Below are 20,936 nucleotides of genomic sequence, written 5' to 3' on the forward strand. Positions count from 1 at the left end.
GGAGATTCGATTCGATTTTGGCGCCCAGTGCTAAAGCACTTCCGGCTCACTTTTAAAGGGTATTTGGAGAGCTGTTTGGCCCTAGCTCTCCATGGCCCATGCCCATGTCCATTGCCATTGCAATTGCCTGAGGCCTCAAATGCACTTTGCGAAAAAAGCATTTCCTCCAAACTTGTCTCGATTTTTGCTTGCCCCGCAGCGGCTTTAGTGCGAAATAGCTCTGCGGCAGCGTTAGCGTTAGCGTTACCAACTGGGGTAGGGGCACGGGCACGGGGCACGGGGTACGGGGCAGCAACAATTTGCAGCCTGGCTGTGCGATTTATCTTTGGGCTGGCAAGTTAATGTGGCAATTGTATGCTAAGCAGCAGCAGCAACTGCAACATGGAGCAGGGTCTGGACACGAGGGTGGGGGTAGTATGTGGCACAGGGGCTGAGGTGGCAAAGGGGGCGTGGTGGTGCTCCAACAACGGTTTTCATGAATGAATTAGGCGGCGGCCAAAGTTTGGGCACCGCGGCGAAAGGGCAACAACTCAATTTACAGTTGTTATATTTTTCAGCCGGAATGCCATTGCCCACGGGTCGGCCATTTTTTCTTAGGAACCAGTGGACCAGTGGTCCGTACCCGTACCCCTCCTCGGAGTTCTTCGGAATTCCTGGGACATCTCATGGGTGTGATTTTAATTTCATACACAAATGAACGCAGATCAGGGCCCCCTCCGAGATACACAGAGAGAGATACGAGTGCGAGTGCGAGTGCGAGTACTCGTATAATTTGACTCGAGCAGCGAGCAGCAGGAAAATAGCAATAACTCCCACGAAGATTAATAACAGAAAAGTGGGCAGGGACACACACACACACACACACACACTCTCTCGTAAATAAAATAAGGAAAAAGAAATACAAAATGCACAAAAAATGAACAATAAGAGGGGCAGGGGGAAAGCGAGAGGAAAAGCGAGCTGGAAAATGAAATTTATGCATAATGCCGAAAAGCGAGCAGGCGAATGGCCCATCAAAAGCGGCAAATAAAAGCGGGAAAGGAATGGAAAAAAACTGAAGAGGAATACAAAAATGCCAAACTAGGAAGAGCAATTGGTGGAATTGATGCGCGCCCTGGGGGCGTTGTGGGTGTGGGGGTGAGCTGGGTGGCGTAGATGTAGACGTTCCCAAGAAAATTAAAACGAATCATATATGCCCTGAGTCCCAAAGGTTGATGGATGGATAGATGAATGCTGGATGGCTGCTGGATACCTGGATAGGCGCGGAACGAAAGCATATTTCAGAAGTTCTACGAGCAGAAAGTTTCCCATATTATATTGAAGTTCTAGAAGGCGGATTAGAAAAGTTACCCAAGCACAAGAAGACTTTCATTTTCAATAATTAAATATTATAAACGATTTCATATTAGAGTTGTCTGATGGGTGTTTTAGAGTGGTATATTTCTACAGATTGTGCTTTACCTACATTGATTTGAATAGGGTTTGAAAGGCTTTTGGCTACACATATATTTTGGAAAGATGAAAGTCATATCCACCAAGCATCTCATCTAATCCGATGTACCCACCGAATTTACAATATTGTACTGTCAAATGGGGCACATCCATGCTCGTACATCAAGGATCAATGGCACGTACCAGCACTAAAGTTATTAAAGCCATAAGATACACAGCCAGGCGGACGGGCGCCCGCAATCCAATCCAAAGCCTCACCAGGCGTGCGTCCATATGCAGAAAAAATTCATACATATCTATGTATATGTATAATATATATATGAATATACGACGAGTATATGTGTAGCTACTTCTATGTCCTGTGTGTGTTTATATATGAGAGCGATACATTGACGCACCCCTCAGACTCCATCTCCACCTCCTCCTCCACCTCCGACTCCGAATGCGACTCAGGAAGGCAACACGACTTTAAACCCATCAAACCATTAACAACAACAGCAACAATGGGGCAGAGACAACTCCAGCTACAACCCCTGCTGCTGCTTCTGCTGCTGCTGCTACTGTTGTCGCACCCCCACCCACCCCGTTCCATTCGCCATGTGAGTAAAAATTTGCGTATGAGTCAACAGCAACGACGTTTATCTTTCAACCACCACCCATCAGAGGCCGCCCCCATGGGCAGGGGCATGGGCACACAGGTATGCGCCCCACACCGAGAGCCCACTTGATATGTATCGTCGACGTCTACAGTTATAAAATATATATGAGAAACGCTTTGCTCAAGAAAAATCGACATGGCAAACGTGTCGGAAACGTGTCACAAATTTGTCCGCCAAGCGCCAAGTACCGGGCGCCGCGTTCGCCTACTTTTCACAGGATTACGTAGAGGTCCGTACGTATCTAAGTTGGGCAGGCAATTCAGGATCAGGCTCTCCCCAGCCACAGCCCTCTGATACTAGCAGATTGCATTGGCTTAGTTCTAACATAGTGCCGGTCTATATGGTCTATATGTTACATCGTGTGGTACTTTCGGAGTTGACTTTTGGGGCTTAAATTATGTACATTTTGTTGGCTTAGAGCAGTGACAGTGTGTGCTTTGAGGTGTGCATTCGCTGTTTAAAGTAATCGAAGAAGTTCCGATTTTTCCGGAGTATATACAAGTGTTGTAGTTTCCCATTGAATTCATACTGATTTCCGATCTAACACATTTCGTTGCACGTTTCACAAACTTTCGATGTATCAAATCCGAATGGTCTTTGATTCTCCACCTTGGAAAATGTGGCCACGGCGAACGTTCACCAACGGAGAACGGAAATCGGCTTGAAGTTCCGGGTCGGGAATCGGGAATCGGGAGTGGAAGTGGGAGGTCGCATAACGATGAGAGCTGGTGCTCTCCCCACATTAACGCCCGTAACGTAATTAAACAAAAATAATGGTCTCAATAATCAAGTGAATGCCGTAAAAGCTTCCGCCCCCTCCACCACCCCTCCCGCACTAGCACCACACTTCTACCCCTTTTTGGTGTTTGCCTATTGTTTGGCTTTTTATTTTTTTCCTAGTCACTAATTATTTTCTGCGGCGGGTTCCCTTCGGGGTTCCTGACTCCTGATTCCTGATGCTGCTGCTGCTGGTCTCTCCCGGCACTAACACAACTGTTGCAAAAGATGGTAAGTCCAGGAGCTGGAGGAGGAGGATAAGGTAGAGAATGGTGCTGCATCCCCCAATTCGGGCACGCCCTTCCCAAGGAGATTTACACACATGGAGATTTATGGGACGACCCGTTCTCCGGCCGGAGCCCGGCTGTATCAAAAATCAATTAATGACAATAATTTTAAAATTAAAACAATTCTGCGTGCCGCCAACATGTGTGAAATTTAATGACTTTGAAGATATTTATGGAAATAGACGAGTCCGTACCAAGAATCCGGCTCCAGCTCCATCTCCATCTCCAGCTCGGTCTCCGGCTCCGGCTAGGTCTACGGGCCTCTGTGCGGACCGCATTTGAAGTTGCTTTGTTGTGTTGGGTTTTTTGCCAGTGCCTTTTACCATTTCGTTTGCAATTATCGAGTATATTGCTGCGCATCCGTCCGTCCCTGGGTTCGTGTTCGTCCCGCTCCCCAGGCCCCGCAATCATTTGAAATGTGGTCCGGAGTGGGTTTGGAGTGCTGGAGGATGCCTTTTTGTTGTAATTAGATGAGCAGCTGAGGCGGGCAACAGCACAAGGGTTTAATTACATTTTGAATAGAAAATTTATGGAACAAGTTTTTCGGTTTTCGGTTTTCGTTTTCGGTTCGGTTCGGCTCAGTTCTGTTTTGGCTTGGCTTGGTTCGAGTTACCATTTCGCCAAGGGCTTGCCATTGTCGGCATGTGTGCCATGTCGTCCGATTGTCTCCGGCACTGGTCCCGCTCCTGTCCCCAACCTCATCCTTATCTGTGTCGCCGCCATCTACGCATCCAACCTCTCTCTCTTTCTCTCCCTCCCTCCTTCTGTCATTCTAATTTTCTCTTTTCTGGGTTCTGCTTTGGATATAATAGTTGGGTTGCCATTGCTCCCGGGCAGGCAGCAGGATGAAAGGAGCTTTGGCTGGGTAAATCTGAGATAACACAAAGGAAACTATCGATAATTAGTGTGCACGTAAATCGTTTATGGTGGGTGGAAATACTTGTGTCATTTTCTGACGAATTTCTTTTCAAATGTGAGTTATACAAATCGCGATGGAAACGCTATTAAAACAGCAGTTAACTGAAGAGTTAATGCTGAAAACGGTGGGGTGATGGTGTTGTCTGACGATGATGGGGTCAGTTTTGGGGAATATGCGCTAGTTCCATTTTGTTTACTCGTTTTAGTGAAAGTATCTTATATTTGATTGCTTGCGGAATTCAGCAAAATTCAAATTCAATTGCGACATCTTTGATCGGTTTACTCCCTTCCATCCTTGCCTTTCATCATGTGGCAGATGCACCCGAAAGTAGGCATCATACGCACACACACACGAATGGTACACACACACACTTACAGAGAGGGCGACGCGACACCCACAGAGACAGCTGTTGCAAATTGTCGATTCTGAAATTTTGCGCCGCAGGCGAATGGCCAAAAATTCGACTTCCGCTGCCAGTTTCGGTTTCATTTTCAGCTCCAGAGCCCAGCCTCGTTCTCGGACCTGCTCCTGGTCGTGGCTCTGGTCCTGGCCCAGCCGGCTGGCTGCCTCGTTGAAAAATGTTAATTGATTTATGTTTATATTTGTGCAACATGTTGATGCCCCAACCACAGCCAAAGCCGCATCCACATCCACATCCACATCCACATCCTCATTCATCCAGCTGCAGTGCGCGGAAAACGCTCGCGGTTGTCATTTTGCTGCCGCGATGTGTCTGTCGATGAGTGGGCGTGAGTGCGATGATTGGATGAAGTGAGGGAGGGAATGAGTTCCCCCGACAGACAAACCAAAACACAAACAACTGAGACACGTTAATTGAACAACATTCGACGGACCGAGGCAGAGCCAAAACTGAGACTCCTCTCATCTCATCTCAACCCCGAACCGAAACCAAAACCAAACCGAAACTCAATTTGAGGCAAATTTCAACGTTAGCGGCGTATTTGCTTGTAATTACATCTATCAAAAATATATACATATGTACCATGTACACGGGATATGGCGATAAACTTTTGTCTTGTGCCACGCCTAGGGGCGATACGCCCTCGCATGCCATCGAACGAGCGAGGGCAGCCACGGAGAGATGTGGAGGACTGCCGCCTGAGGCTCTTTCAATATGCAACCTTGTTTATTTGTTTGGAGAGCACGGAAAATTATGAAAAAATCAAATTATGGACACAAACATGCTGGAAAATTGTGGGAGAGGAAGGTGGAAAAACCAATGTAATGCAGTTCAGATAAGAATCAGATGCAATCAGTAGAAGATCCAATCAGATCAGATCAGATCAGATTGCCACATTGCCCAATCCCAAAGCACGAGTGGCACGGCAAGTGCTAGTCAAACTCAATTTAACTGGCAATTAATGCATGCTTCCCCATCCAGAGGCCAGCGAGGGCCCATCCAAAAGCCCGTTCGGAGCCCAGTCCAGCCATTCGATCCATTGCCGAAAGTGGCAATCAGCAAAAACAACACCAATAAAGCCGCCACAGCAGCAGTATCAGCGACAACATGTTGCCACATGCCATGCCTCCATTTCGGCAAGAGGACAAGGACAAGGACGAGGCATGATGGTGGGGTTGGGGGTTGGGGCGATGGGGATAGGTGGAGAGAATGCCATGTCGACACCTATTACCATTCATTGACTTTTGCCATGTCCCTGGGGTGTCATCTATGCAGGTTGCTCTGGTTTATCCTTCCTGTTCCTGTGTTTGTCTGCGTTTGGAAGAGAGGCCCACGCTTTTGATTGCATTTGCAGCCAAACCCAACGACCGTTTGCTAATGTCCTTCGATAAAGCCGGCAAAATCAACACCAGCCGCCCAGCCACCCAGCCACCCAGCCGCCAAGGATACACACACTCACAGATACAAACGTACATTGTACGAGTGTGTGTTTTTGGATGGGTATAGGATATGGGCAATGGATATGGATATGGATATGGGCAATGCTGATGCTGATGCTGATGCTGCTGGCCGTGTGCCTCCGTTTTCATTTGGTGTTTGATTGGATTTTCAATTATTCATTATTATTGGTTGCAATTTACCTGCCGGGCACTGTAGGCCAGCCAGGACACTGCCACTGGCAGTCGCCCCATCCTCATTCTGACAGGCAAAGTGTCTCTGCATTGATTGCGTTTCATCAGCGATGTCAGCTACGTTGGCCGTTCGGTTCGGCCCCAGTTTTCCAACTCATCAAATTCCAATTGCATCATTAAACGGAATTTTTGATGCGCCACCACACCCCCATCCACATACCCATACTATCCACCACTTTTTGTCCCACTCATTTGCATGGCATTCGTTTGATTGAGTTCGCTCCCAGTCCCAGTGCAGGTAGATTTCTGGCTTAGGTTTCTTGGGGACTGATTTCGATGGATGGTTGCATTTTCCCCCTTTTTCCAACGGTATTTCCAGGCTCAATCGATCTGGTACTCCGTCGCTCTCCAAAGCTCTCCAAATCGTGCTTCAAGGCTGGAGACCAGGGTTCATTGGATTTGAGCCGCGTATAGATCTCTCGTATGTCAGCAAAAATCGCTAAAAATTCCATTCAGCTCCAGTGCCAGCCCGTCCCCAAAAACGATTAAGTGCCTGATTAAATGGATATCCATACCCTCCCCAGAGTACGATGACTTTTGGCTGAACCTTTTGTGATTCTAATAAATCTGGAATATTCATTTGTATGCCATTTGAATGTCAGCACATTTAGTTGCCTTCCAACTGCAGATCTAGTATTTTTTCGATTATATTATTGGAACGATTATATGCATTTCCATTGAAACAATTGTAAAGTCATCGATGAATATTCCAAGTAGCGATGTGCCCGTGATGGAAATTCTATTCGCTGTTCAAAAAAAATATCAAAGAGTATTAACGGTTCGTTTTGGTTTTTTAAAATAATTTTTTATACCCTGCGCTTGCAAAATCCAAGGGGTATATTACATTTTTCTGGTTCATACCTTTGATTTTTATTTGACGTTACCCAGAACTATGAACCCAAGGGGCCTTTGAAAAAACTGTCATCATTCGAATTGGTTTATTTATTTCGACGAAGACGGAACTGTGTTCAGCTGTGCTATAAATTTGATTTAAAAATTACAAAATAAAAGGTAAACAAGAGAAAAAATATACGTGTAAGAAGGTTACGGTTGGCTTTTTTGATCGATAAAAAATGGTGAAATATGTAAATGAGAATTGACTGTCCGTCCATAATTGTATCTGGTGGACATGGCACGATTTTCTCGGTGTAAAACTAAGCAAACATTTCCACTCTTCCCACGCCGTTCGCAGAAAATGAATGATGCGCAGAGCTCGAGCCTTAAGGGCTATCTAGCCCGGCTCGAAGGCCTTGGATGTGACGTGCCTATTCCGCCCCGGCATGAGCCCAAGATCGCGCCGGTGAATGGGATCGTACAGCCGGTGGTGATGCCGCCGCCCAACCGGAAGGGAAGGACCACCAATCTGACGAAGAAATTCAGGAACGTGCTGGATGTGATGATACGCTCAAAGTCCTCTTACCAATTTCGCCATCCCGTGAACGCCGTGAAGCTTCACGTGTTTAACTACCACAATCTGATCACTCGTCCGATGGACTTATACACCGTCAAGAAAAGGCTGGAGAATTGCTATTACTTCAGGGCCGCGGAGGTTCTAGAGGATATTTTACTGATATTCAGCAATTGCAGGAGTTTCAACAGTCCTGAGTCACCCGTCTTCCACGATGCCCTAGCTCTGTGCGACCTCCTCTGTGCCCGCATGGCGAAACTCCAAAGGGAAATTCAGCCCGAGCTTGTGGAGGCTCCGAAAATAAGGATCAGGGCTCGCCAGAGCTCAAAGTGCGTTGACTTGCCGGTGATCAAAGCTCCGGTTCTCCTTGAACTTCCGGCTCTCCGTCGTGGTCGTGGCCGCCCTCGAGGCCCCAGGCTCTATAGGTTTCTTTTCAACGAACATAAGGATTTCCCAAAATCGTACAATAATGCAGGGCAGATTATATATGACGGCACTCTTGTCGACTACGAGATCAAGCGTTCGTATGGCATGATATTGATTAAGTTTCTGCGTCACAGACGTCGTCAGCGGGTCTGTTGGGCATTCAACGATTCGAGAGTGTGGGTGAGATGCGCCGAAAATCCGCAATACGATCACAGCGAGGACCCCCTTGATTGGGACATATTGATGATGTTGGTGATGGGGGCTAAGTTCGTGTGCTTTGGCTGGTTGCAGGCCAAGATACACAAGATGCTGGAGAACGCAATGTCCTGCTTCACCGCCAATCCGTCGGTCCGCATGTCAGCGATAAGGACCCAAGCCCTTGTCAATAAGTTAGAGCCCAAATATCTGAAACGGATTGCGCGAGCAAAGGCGAGGGCATTTAATGTGGTTCGCTGGAAAGCTGAGGTCCTGAGTCGGCTTTCATACCGTCGGCTTTCATAATTGTCCATTACATTAAAAAACAGCAAGCAGCAAGAAAAACAAAAACACTTTTATGTACTTTTTGGATGAAATTTGTATTGTATCGGTCAGAAATAAACGTCATCTTTTAGTCGAAACAATCGATGTTCTTGATGGTCTTTGGCTTGTTTCGGCTTCGGTTCCCGTTGCGACCCCCGTGAACGTTTGAGGTGGACAATTATCTGCATTGCTGTCGGAGAGAACAGAAACCAGATCGAGCCATAAAGATAGGGCCACAAGCCCCCCGTCCACAGGCACCGACCAAGCCGAACAAGCGAAGCGCAGCCCCAGCCACGCCACCGACAAAGTGTTTCCGACTTTTTCGTAGATTTTTGCTGCCAGATTTTTATTGGCATTCGACTTCGCTCGAAACGGGGACCGGCACAAGCACCGGCACCGAGACGGGGATTGGGATGGGGACGGAGCCACCAATTTGATTTTTACGAGCCAGCCCGGGCGATATAATTTTGCATCGGTTATTTCGGATACGTATTCGCAGCAGCTACTTGTCTTGTGTCTGCCCGCCGCTAGTGTGTTCCGCCCTGATCCTATCAACATGGAACTTCATGGAGCTCCATGGAGCGGTCAGTGTGCGCGACAATAAATTAAGTCAAGTGTAGCATTTAATTGATTTTAATCATAGATTAAATATCGTTAAAACAACAGCAGAAGCTGAAGATGGTGCTGGAGTTGCAGCGGGGGCTGGGGCCAAAGAACAACACACAAAAGGCCGCGCTGACCAATAAAGTCAACAATCAAATCAAACAGCTCGCCCTCAGCTAGACCAACCCCAAAGGGTCTGTAGCACTAGACATGGGATCTGGTGATGGGGTCTCGGGTCTCAGGTCTGGAGGCAGGATAAACAAACCAATTTGTAGCACAATAAGTTGTCGTTACCATCAACCGATGGTTGTTCTTGTTCTCCTCTCCGTTGTTGTAATCGTTGTTTACCAATATGTAATCCTTAGAAACAACAAGAGACGGACTCCGTATCCGACCCCAACTCCGGCTGCGGCTCCAAGTCCCCCCTGTCAGGGCTGGTGTCCTCTGGTCTTTGCTTGCTTTGAATTTCAATTACCCTTGAATGAATGGGACATGGATGAGGGCTGCGATGTGCCGGATTTTCGGCTATTTTACATCAGCCATCAGGGCATTGGCTTTAAGCTCATGTCCTCATCCATATCCGCATCCAGCGCATATGCATATCCGGGTGGACAGTCCGTGTCGCGGCATTAAAGCATGAGGGAAGGGCATCAAAAACACCAAAGGGAACGGAAAGATTGTTTAGGTATAGAAAATCCATCGATAGTTTATAAGTTCTGTAAGGTTAGATGGCTAGATGGTTAGACTTGCAATAAAGAATAAAGTTATTTAAAAGAATCGAAATCGACACCACAATTTGAAACTTTTCTAGGGTGTGAGGTATCCATGTGTATCCCCAAGACTGACAGGAAGATCTTAAATAATAATCGGCACTCTCAAATTATAGAATATCACATTTAATTTAAAAGAAAATTTTTTTAAATGGATTTTATGTGAATTTCGAGAGTTTTTTTTTTCTTTGTACTCTTCTTATCTCCCACCATAACCCTTGACAGACTTATGCTCCTGCAACGCACTGTCCACATCTAAATTTATATATAGTCATGATGCTGTGGGCAAGTGGCAGGGGGGGGGGGACCTGGTGAATGATTCTAGAAAAGATGTTAGGGGGTAGGGGAAAGTCAGGCCAGTGGAAGAAAATATTCGCGTTGCTAACGAATCAAATAAATTTGTTGGTCAATTAAAAAACTGCAAAACGCGCAGAATTTCCACATGTGTGGAAGCAACAACTGCACTGCACCACCCCCTGGGCAGAGGGCACCTCCTACCGACTTCCCCTTCGCCTTCCCCTTGGGTAGGTAGGGATGCTGCTGATTTTTCCTCTAATGGCTGCCAGCGCCAAATGAAAAGCTTCGTGTGAAGCTTCCACAAAAAAATTGCATTGCAAACCAATTTTTTTTCTCTCCTGGACCCCCCATCCCCCATTTCTCTACATGATTCTCTTGTTCCTCTTTTCGCGCTTTTCGGTACAGCTTCTCTTCTCCCATGATTCCCTGCATGATTCCGACTAGCTTTTGACCGAAAATTTCATCTTTTTTTTTTCGGTACACAATTTTGTAGAATTTTTCGAGGATTTTTTTCGTTAGCGTTTTATTTTTCTTTCTCTCTTTTTTTTTTGTTAAACTTTGGCCGTAAACTAACTTTGTCGGGTGGGGCTTGATAGTGTCTAGGGAGAATTGATGTTGCACCAGGGGTGGTGGCCAAAGAGGGTGTTGGATGGACGGGGCAGGGACAGGGGGGTTTCGGTGCTAGCCACGTTAGTTATTAGTCGGCGGGAGCACGGGTCGAGTGAACATGGGAGCGGCGATAAATGTCTAGTTCTGCACTCGAAAAAAAAAACAGCAGAAGCCAGCAGAAACGGAGCAAGTGGAAAGCATTGATAAATGCACATAGGGATTTTCCCTATTCCAGAGGGAAAACATAGTACATAGTACCTACAGAAGGAAGATCATCCATAGCTGTATGTTCCCTGAATGATGAGCACTAATAACCAGGTTTGACGACACTCCACTTTCGACAACTTTGGGGGGGTTTGATAAAGCCCTCTATAATGCCATCTTTTTATACTGTTCTTATGGTTTTTTTATACTGTTCTTATACTGTTATATCACAGACCATACAATTCTTCATCGAGAAGAATAGTTATATGAAGTATATGAAGCTTAAATCCCCAAAGGGCGTCTATCTTTTTCTGCTTCTTTCTCTCTCTGCCCCTTCTCGTTCAGCGATGGCGGGGCGAAAATTGACATCGGCTGGCTGGGCCGCCGGAAATGAAAACTAAATAAAAATGGAGCGCAATTTACGGTTAGTTTGGAGGCAGAGCGAACGCGAAACAGAGACGTCAGAGGTTAGGGAGTACAAGAGAGCCCTACACCTCGATGAAAGTCAGAGCCACCGACTGCCAATTTCATGCTACGCTTTCTTTTTGTTTCCCTGCATCGTCCTGTCTTTCTTTTTTTTGCCATTCCTTTGTGTTGCGCTCATTCTCAACCCGTTGTGTGCTTGATTAAATTACCAGCAACAATGGGAGAAAGAAAGACCCAAAGAGAGACAAAGCGAGAGTGTCGCTGGGGAACCGCCTTCGGGCAGCTACTGCGCCTGTCCGCAGACCCTCCCAAATCGATAACCAATAACCAATTCCCAATACCCAATAACCAGTAACGATGAATGTGTATGTGAATTGTAGTCGTTCCAGTCAGGGTCAGGACGAGTCCATCTCCGATCCGCAGTGCTCTAAGGCCGAGCCGATCGCAGTCCGCGATAAAGCTCCCACGCCGGATCACAATCCCGAGGAGAAGCCGATTGGGGGGGAGCTGATTGGGGGAAAGCTTATAGCTGAGCCGGAGGATAGCCAAGGGCTGTCGCAGGATGTCGGACCTGAGAGGGATGAACTGGACCTGGCCTTGGAAGTGGATATGGACTTGGAATTGGACTTGGAACTGGATCCGGAGCTAATGGCCCTTGCCAAAAACTTAGATCCCTTGAGCCAACCCGACAGCCTCTCCTCGCTCTCGTCGTCTGACGTCTCCAGTCGCTGGTCCTCGTCCACCGTATCGCCCGTACCCGTCAAGAGCACTCCTCCACCGAAACTCAAGGCGAAGCCCGTGTTATCGGGATCGGGCTACGACATGCCCTTTCCCTACCCCGACCAGATTGCATTGTGTCCTCATCAACGTTTCCAATGTACGTGAATCCACAAACAGATAACGACTCCCTACTTAATCCTCTCGATTTTCACAGATATCTTCAGCCTGGTGGACAGCATGAACTTGCAGCTGGAGAATAAGCGAAGAAAGTCTCCGGATCCATTGAAAAATGCTGGCAAGAAGGGCTCCACTGGAGCAGTGCCCAAGACAAAGGGCAAGAACAAGGAAAATTTGAAAAAGATGCCCGCGCCCATCAATAATAATCCTAGTAGCCCCGAAAAAGCACTCCCAATCAGCCAGGCAAAGCCAAAAAAACTCTACATTATGAACACGCAAGCAAAGTCTATAAATCTATCATCGAAAACCAACTACCAATACAGTGCGTATCACTCTGAGCTCGGACGAGTCCGCCTTCGAAAAAAAACATCATAATCTGTAAGACATATTTCTGGCATTTTAGTGAAGGAAAATAAGTCGAAGCCTCAAAACGTAAAGCGTAGACAGGACCAGGACCACGAACAGTTTGTCGACTTGGATACCGATTGCGAGCTCGGCATGGAATACCTCGAGCAATATCGAGCCAAGGCCTCACGTCGTGACTGTGAGGGCAATCGCAACGATCCCCCTTCAGAGACAATCGCACGCAAATCTCGCATCGACAATCCCGAGAAGCGCTCATCAGGGACAAACACCAGAGCCAGTGGCGATCGCAGACTTTTGCTTGGGTCATGCGACAATGGCGAAGGTAACTGCATCCTCCGTTTCTCCTAGAATATGCCCAAATGTTGCACATTACGCATCATTTGCACGACTCTTTCTACATACACATATACAAACATATGTTTTCTTGAAGAACATTCTATTCGCCTTCTCTCTTCAGAAAAAAGCAACACAGCTGTCGACACTCTCGACCAGCGCTCTTCAGAGATTTCTGGTGAAAGTGAATGTGTGCAGCACCCAGAGGAAAACGTTTTTCTTAATCAACATCAATATCCGAGTCGATATAGCCCTGTCGATTTGTCCGTCTTGTTTGAAAATTGTGAAATACGATTCAACATTTATACCATTTATTCGGTATGGCTCCTCTCCCCCAGAGGGCAAATTAACTCGATCTGATCCAGATTCGGAAGCCTAGAAAATATGGTCACTCTCTATGATTCTGATTAAAAACCAAATATTTTTGTATGCACGTAAACATTAACCTGAATTCTATCGATATCGTTATCGATCTGTACATTATATATCACATGTACCATCCGCTAGTTTGGTCACATTCACAATATTAATTGTCAAAACTTTCGATCGCCCATCGTTTTCTTTTTACATTCAACATTTATTAACCCACAAACATTATTGCACGATAGACATGGCACTTAAGTTCTACCCCGGGTAATTCCCGGGTAAAAGTTACTCAAACTTAACACGTTATGTAACCAAATTATGTATCTTTTGTCACCCCTCCGCATGCAGAAACCATCAACTCTGACGGGGCCCCTATCAAAAAGAACTATTCTTCAGAGACGAACGACAAGTTGACAGGATTAGGATCAGACGATGTTCGCATTCGGGCCGGTAAGTGCTTCCATGGTTTCTCTGATTTTCAAATGGTTAAAAAGTAAACTATTACATACACAAATTACGTATCAATTTGGTGCTTTCTTAACGAGTATTCTTTATCCTTTCAGAGACACGTGCGACTGACGGCGACAATCACGATCAGGGCTCTTCAGGCCTCCATAGTTCAAATAGCGACGACTGTTCGCTTGGATCGTACACCCGCGAAGGTAGGGCCTACATGGTTTCTCTTAAAAGAATGTTAATAATGTCAAAACAATCTGCTTCCAGGTTCCAGCTCCTCAGGCGAGGGGATACCATCCACAGAACCATTGCCAGACGATTTGCGCATAAAACGCAACCGTCCCGCAACCATGAACATGATCCAACCATTTTCTGAGGACTCGCACCTGGCTTCATCTGATTCTGATCCTAACACTGTCTCGTCCTCGGTCTCAGAATCGGACTCCGACTCCCCATCCAGCAACATCTTGGAGATGCCACGCCAGTCTTTTGCGGAGTGTAAGTGGCGTGCTGGACAGTCTGCGGAATCTCCAGAATCATCATCCTCTGACTCTCTCTCTTTCACAGGTTCTCCTCTGACCTCGTTGACCTCCATCGGCGACCTCCAAAAGTCGCGCCAAACATCACAGCCATGAGGTAGGTCTGTGCGCCTAGGCTTAAGGGTGAATTTGTCAGCGAGAATCGTGAGGAATGAAATTTCTAAGAACTAGCAAAGCTAGCTAGCTTAGCTAGCTAAGAGTAGCACACTTGAAAGATAAGTTAGAAAAGAAGCGGATCAGGGCCCTTGTGATGGGGAGAGGGGTCACCCACAAAGTGAAAACCAACGAGGGGGAACGTTGTGAGTTGCTGCGGACACCGCAACTCTACAGTTATACCCGATACTAAGTCAGTATGGCTCTCCTCCGGCAGACGCCGCTAATATTAAACGACACGACAAAGAGTGCGTGCGAGAGAGACAGAAAATCAGTCTGAGCGTGACGTCGGGCGCTGCGTAGCCAGTGCAAATTGATTTGTTCCTTTTGGCTATAATAATAATCCGATCCGATCCAGATTCGGCATTCTGATAGATATGGTCATTTTCTATGATTGTGCGTTTTTAATTTTCTCGTATCTTCAATATTGTTGCCACAGATTTTCGTCCTTTGCGGTGGCGGAACGGACTGGCGCGAAATTTTGAAATATACGTGTAAAAGTGACATATTACAGAAGTTTGGATACAAAATGTCGTTGCTCTAGCTCTTATAGTCTTTGAGCACTAGGCGCTCATAGAGACGGACAGACGGACAGACAGACAGGGCTCAATCGACTCGGCTATTGATGCTGATCAAGAATATACATATATTCTAATGGGGTCGGAAACGCTTCCTTCTGGAAGTTACACACATCCATTTTTACCACAAATCGAATATACCCCTAAACTCATTTTGAGCATTGGGTATAATAATAGTTATACAATTAAAATCATAAATAATAGTTTTGATTTTTATTGTATAACTATTATTTTTGATTTTTTTTGATTTACTATTATTATAATTGTTATTTTTGATTTTTATTGAATAACTATTATTATAATTGTTATTCTTGATTTTTATTGAATAACTATTATTATAATTGTTATTCTTGATTTTTTTTGTATAATTATTATTATAATTGTTATTCTTGATTTTTATTGAATAACTATTATTATAATTGTTATTTTTGATTTTTATTGAATAACTATTATTGTAATTGTTATTCTTGATTTTTATTGAATAACTATTATTATAATTGTTATTCTTGATTTTTATTGAATAACTATTATTATAATTGTTATTTTTGACTTTTATTGAATAACTATTATTATAATTGTTATTCTTGATTTTTATTGAATAACTATTATTATAATTGTTATTTTTGATTTTTATTGAATAACTATTATTATAATTGTTATTCTTGATTTTTATTGAATAACTATTATTATAATTGTTATTTTTGATTTTTATTGAATAACTATTATTATAATTGTTATTCTTGATTTTTATTGAATAACTATTATTATAATTGTTATTCTTGATTTTTATTGAATAACTATTATTATATTTGTTATTTTTGATTTTTATTGAATAACTATTATTATAATTGTTATTCTTGATTTTTATTAAATAACTATTATTATAATTGTTATTCTTGATTTTTTTTGTATAATTATTATTATAATTGTTATTTTTGATTTTTATTGAATAACTATTATTATAATTGTTATTCTTGATTTTTATTGAAAAACTATTATTATAATTGTTATTTTTGATTTTTTTTAATAATTATTATTATAATTGTTATTCTTTATTTTTATTGAATAACTATTATTATAATTGTTATTTTTGATTTTTATTGAATAACTATTATTATAATTGTTATTCTTGATTTTTATTGAATAACTATTATTATAATTGTTATTTTTGATTTTTATTGAATAACTATTATTATAATTGTTATTTTTGATTTTAATTGAATAACTATTATTATAATTGTTATTCTTGATTTTTATTGAATAACTATTATTATAATTGTTATTTTTTATTTTTTTAAATAATTATTATTATAATTGTTATTCTTGATTTTTATTGAATAACTATTATTATAATTGTTATTTTTGATTTTTATTGAATAACTATTATTGTAATTGTTATTCTTGATTTTTATTGAAAAACAATTATTATAATTGTAGTTTTTGATTTTTTTTAATAATTATTATTATAATTGTTATTCTTGATTTTTATTGAATAACTATTATTATAATTGTTATTTTTGATTTTTATTGAATAACTATTATTATAATTGTTATTCTTGATTTTTATTGAATAACTATTATTATAATTGTTATTTTTGATTTTTATTGAATAACTATTATTATAATTGTTATTCTTGATTTTTATTGAATAACTATTATTATAATTGTTATTCTTGATTTTTATTGAATAACTATTATTATATTTGTTATTTTTGATTTTTATTGAGTAACTATTATTATAATTGTTATTCTTGATTTTTTTTGTATAATTATTATTATAATTGTTATTCTTGATTTTTATTGAATAACTATTATTAAAATTGTTATTTTTGATTTTTATTGAATAACTATTATTATATTTGTTATTTTTGATTTTTATTGAAAAACTATTATTATAATTGTAGTTTTTGATTTTTTTTTAATAAATATTATTATAATTGTTATTCTTGATTTTTATTGAATAACTATTATTATAATTGTTATTTTTGATTTTTATTGAATAACTATTATTATAATTGTTATTCTTGATTTTTATTGAATAACTATTATTATAATTGTTATTTTTGATTTTTATTGAATAACTATTATTATAATTGTTATTCTTGATTTTTATTGAATAACTATTATTATAATTGTTATTCTTGATTTTTATTGAATAACTATTATTATATTTGTTATTTTTGATTTTTATTGAATAACTATTATTATAATTTTTATTCTTGATTTTTATTGAATAACTATTATTATAATTGTTATTTTTGATTTTTATTGAATAACTATTATTATAATTGTTATTCTTGATATTTATTGAAAAACTATTATTATAATTGTAGTTTTTGATTTTTTTTAATAATAATTATTATAATTGTTATTCTTGATTTTTATTGAATAACTATTATTATAATTGTTATTTTTGATTTTTATTGAATAACTATTATTATAATTGTTATTCTTGATTTTTATTGAATAACTATTATTATAATTGTTATTCTTGATTTTTATTGAATAACTATTATTATAATTGTTATTCTTGATTTTTTTTGTATAATTATTATTATATTTGTTATTTTTGATTTTTATTGAATAACTATTATTATAATTGTTATTCTTGATTTTTATTGAATAACTATTATTATAATTTTTATTTTTGATTTTTATTGAATAACTATTATTATAATTGTTATTCTTGATATTTATTGAAAAACTATTATTATAATTGTAGTTTTTGATTTTTTTTAATAATAATTATTATAATTGTTATTCTTGATTTTTATTGAATAACTATAATTATAATTGTTATTTTTTATTTTTATTGAATAACTATTATTATAATTGTTATTCTTGATTTTTATTGAATAACTATTATTATAATTGTTATTCTTGATTTTTATTGAATAACTATTATTATAATTGTTATTTTTGATTTTTATTGAATAACTATTATTATAATTGTTATTCTTGACTTTTATTGAATAACTATTATTATAGTTGTTATTTTTGATTTTGATTGGATAACTATTATTATAATTGTTATTTTTGATTTTTATTGAATAACTATTATTATAATTGTTATTCTTGATTTTTATTGAATAACTATTATTATAATTGTTATTCTTGATTTTTTTTGTATTATTATTATTATAATTGTTATTCTTGATTTTTATTGAATAACTATTATTATAATTGTTATTCTTGATTTTTGTTGTATAATTATTATTATAATTGTTATTCTTGATTTTTATTGAATAACTATTATTATAATTGTTATTTTTGATTTTTATTGAATAACTATTATTGTAATTGTTATTCTTGATTTTTATTGAAAAACTATTATTATATTTGTAGTTTTTGATTTTTTTTAATAAATATTATTATAATTGTTATTCTTGATTTTTATTGAATAACTATTATTATAATTGTTATTCTTGATTTTTATTGAATAACTATTATTATAATTGTTATTCTTGATTTTTATTGAATAACTATTATTATAATTGTTACTCTTGATTTTTTTTGTTTAATTATTATTATAATTGTTATTCTTGATTTTTATTGAATAACTATTATTATAATTGGTATTCTTGATTTTTATTGAATAACTATTATTATAATTGTTATTTTTGATTTTTATTGAATAACTATTATTATAATTGTTATTCTTGATTTTTATTGAAAAACTATTATTATTATTGTTATTTTTGATTTTTTTTAATAATTAAAAAAAAACCCGACCTGAAGGCATCGACGCTGCGCTGAGCTTTTACTCAGGTCCTTCCATTGGGCGAATAATGGCGGACTTTCTAAGCGTGAGCGTGGTGGAGGTTCTCATGTTGGAGCAGCGTAAGAGTCCGATGGGGTGCACGATCAACGGCTTTGAATTGCATGGAAGGTCTAGGGTCCACGAATGCCGTATGAAAGCGATCTTGGAGGAGTGCTTAAAACCGGTCACACAAGCCGAGACTAAGCTGCCGTGGACCGTGATGTCACATTTTCTCACCAACTACTGCCGCCGCATGAAAGAGCTCTGGAAAGAGAAAAATAAATATTTTAATTGTAATAGTATATATTGTACCAAGCCCGGTACATCCGCAATTCGGATCTGTCCACTCGTAAACGCTACTTTGCGGAGAACCTTTTAGTTTCTGTGATGTTCGCGAAGATCGACAAAAGTGAGCTGGGACGTGAAAGCATTGAAAGCTATGAATGCGAATTCGAAACACTTTGCACTGAGTTGTCTTTTTCGGTGTCTGAGTCTGTACCGAATATGATGAAAAACCATGTGGATGCTCGACCAGTGTATGAGGAGCGCTATGAAGCTAAGCAATCCACCGTTCAGATGTGGCATTAACAGCCAAATAAGTCATGTAGGGCTAGGATCGAATAGATCTAAACTACCTTTTACTACTGCTTCTATAAAACGGATCTCTAATCGAAGCCTTTCACATTTCTTTCCAGGCTCCCGCTAATTATTCCTGGAGTGAGATCACAGAGTCGTATTTCAGAGGGCAACGACTCCAATATCATGCGTTTTATTTAAAATTGACATACATTTGTGCGTGTTCCTGTGCAGCCACTAATTAAATCAAATTATATTTATTAATCAGATGAATAAATAAAGCATCGTCAAATTATGAACTTATTAAAACGGTGTTCCATGCCTTGCAAGATTGCTATATGGCTCCTTTAAATATGGTTCTGTAAGGGACTCTTTGGCTCCAAAGTGGGTCTACATCTTCGTTCTTGTTCCCTGTTCAAATCAATTTGTATGTCTGAGTTATTGTTCTCCCACTGCCAAAGAAACGATAAAAAAAATAAGAAGATGTAAAGAAAAACCAAAAAAAAAATAAAATAGAAAGTCAGTCAAAGATAAAGATAGAGAGGGAGGCATCAAATCAAAAAACAATTACGCGGCAAATGACATTATCAAATGTCAAATGTCATGTTCGGAAAGGGCCATGCCATGCCATGCCATCCCATCTCCCTCCCCCTCCACGAACTGTTCGAGTATCTCCGTGGAATCTCCATCTCCCAGCGAATGCAAAGCAGCTGGCGGCGCATCAAATTTGTTCGAGGCAATTTTTCAATTCATTGAAGTGGAATTCATAGGAAGCCCTCCACTCTCCTGCCCGCCGCAGACGCCCGCGACTTTTAGTCGCTCGCCAGCGCAACTAAGCGCCACTTGACTTCTGCCCCACCACAGCCAACCCCCTCGTTGACCCTGGATCCACCCACCCTCCGCGAGCCCCAACCACAGCCACGGCAACCAACGCCCAACCCACAACCATCCCCCAGGACCAGGCCAAGCACCGGCACCCCTGTCCTTCTTCACTCTCACTCTCTCTGTCTCTCTCTTAAGTTTTAGGGTCGAGTATCTGAAATCAAAATCTAGATTTTTGATTCTTTTATACACGCGTATTACTTGTGCCATCCCCTACCCCCCTCTGCTAAGGCTGGGCGCGGGGGTGGGGCCTGTTTGTTTGTTTCTTGGTTTCTTTCATTCTGTTGAAATTGGCTTTAAGCCCGTCGCCTGTAAATAAATCTACGGCGCTTTTGAATTGCCTTTGGATACCCTCTGCCTCTGCGAGCGTGCACAAAAGGAAGGCTTCTCCGACCCCTTAGCTCATACGAGTATACTCCCAATAAAGTCTCTGCATTCATTCTGAGTTTCTGACTTTGTCAGTTTGAATCACTATAATCCTTGGCTTTTTTATATATTAACCAAACTCAGAATCTATCTGTAGTATCCTGTGTTTCTGTAGTGCACGGCCAAGTTAGGAACC

At 40.5% G+C, this 20,936-nt stretch overlaps 2 protein-coding genes across 4 annotated transcripts in view; both read left to right on the top strand.

Moving 5' to 3' along the window:
• Positions 1–19,783, top strand: part of LOC108155912 — a 47,365-nt gene extending 27,582 nt beyond the window's left edge. The window contains exons 3-11 of one of the 3 annotated variants that reach the window (XR_004474056.1): positions 11,849–12,345; positions 12,403–12,687; positions 12,769–13,053; positions 13,779–13,880; positions 13,994–14,092; positions 14,154–14,384; positions 14,454–14,522; positions 18,895–19,520; positions 19,612–19,783. Coding sequence is in view for 2 of the 3 variants with exons in the window: in XM_033396424.1 (XP_033252315.1) it covers positions 11,849–12,345; positions 12,403–12,687; positions 12,769–13,053; positions 13,779–13,880; positions 13,994–14,092; positions 14,154–14,384; positions 14,454–14,521 (1,567 nt within the window). In the remaining variant the exon portion in view is untranslated. Of the gene's footprint in view, positions 1–11,848; positions 12,346–12,402; positions 12,688–12,768; positions 13,054–13,188; positions 13,447–13,778; positions 13,881–13,993; positions 14,093–14,153; positions 14,385–14,453; positions 14,523–18,894; positions 19,521–19,611 lie in introns of those variants that run through there. The other 2 variants (XM_033396424.1, XM_033396431.1) reach the window with 2 other exon arrangements.
• On the top strand, positions 7,120–8,664 carry LOC108164980 (transcription factor GTE3, chloroplastic-like). The gene is made up of 2 exons (XM_017301002.2): positions 7,120–7,217; positions 7,399–8,664. The coding sequence occupies exon 2, from the start codon at positions 7,402–7,404 to the stop codon at positions 8,539–8,541; it is 1,140 nt and encodes a 379-aa protein (XP_017156491.1). The 5' UTR covers positions 7,120–7,217; positions 7,399–7,401; the 3' UTR covers positions 8,542–8,664.
• Positions 19,784–20,936: the final 1,153 nt, after the last annotated feature.

This window comes from Drosophila miranda, chromosome XL, assembly GCF_003369915.1.
Source record: "Drosophila miranda strain MSH22 chromosome XL, D.miranda_PacBio2.1, whole genome shotgun sequence".
Taxonomy (NCBI): Eukaryota; Metazoa; Arthropoda; class Insecta; order Diptera; family Drosophilidae; genus Drosophila; species Drosophila miranda.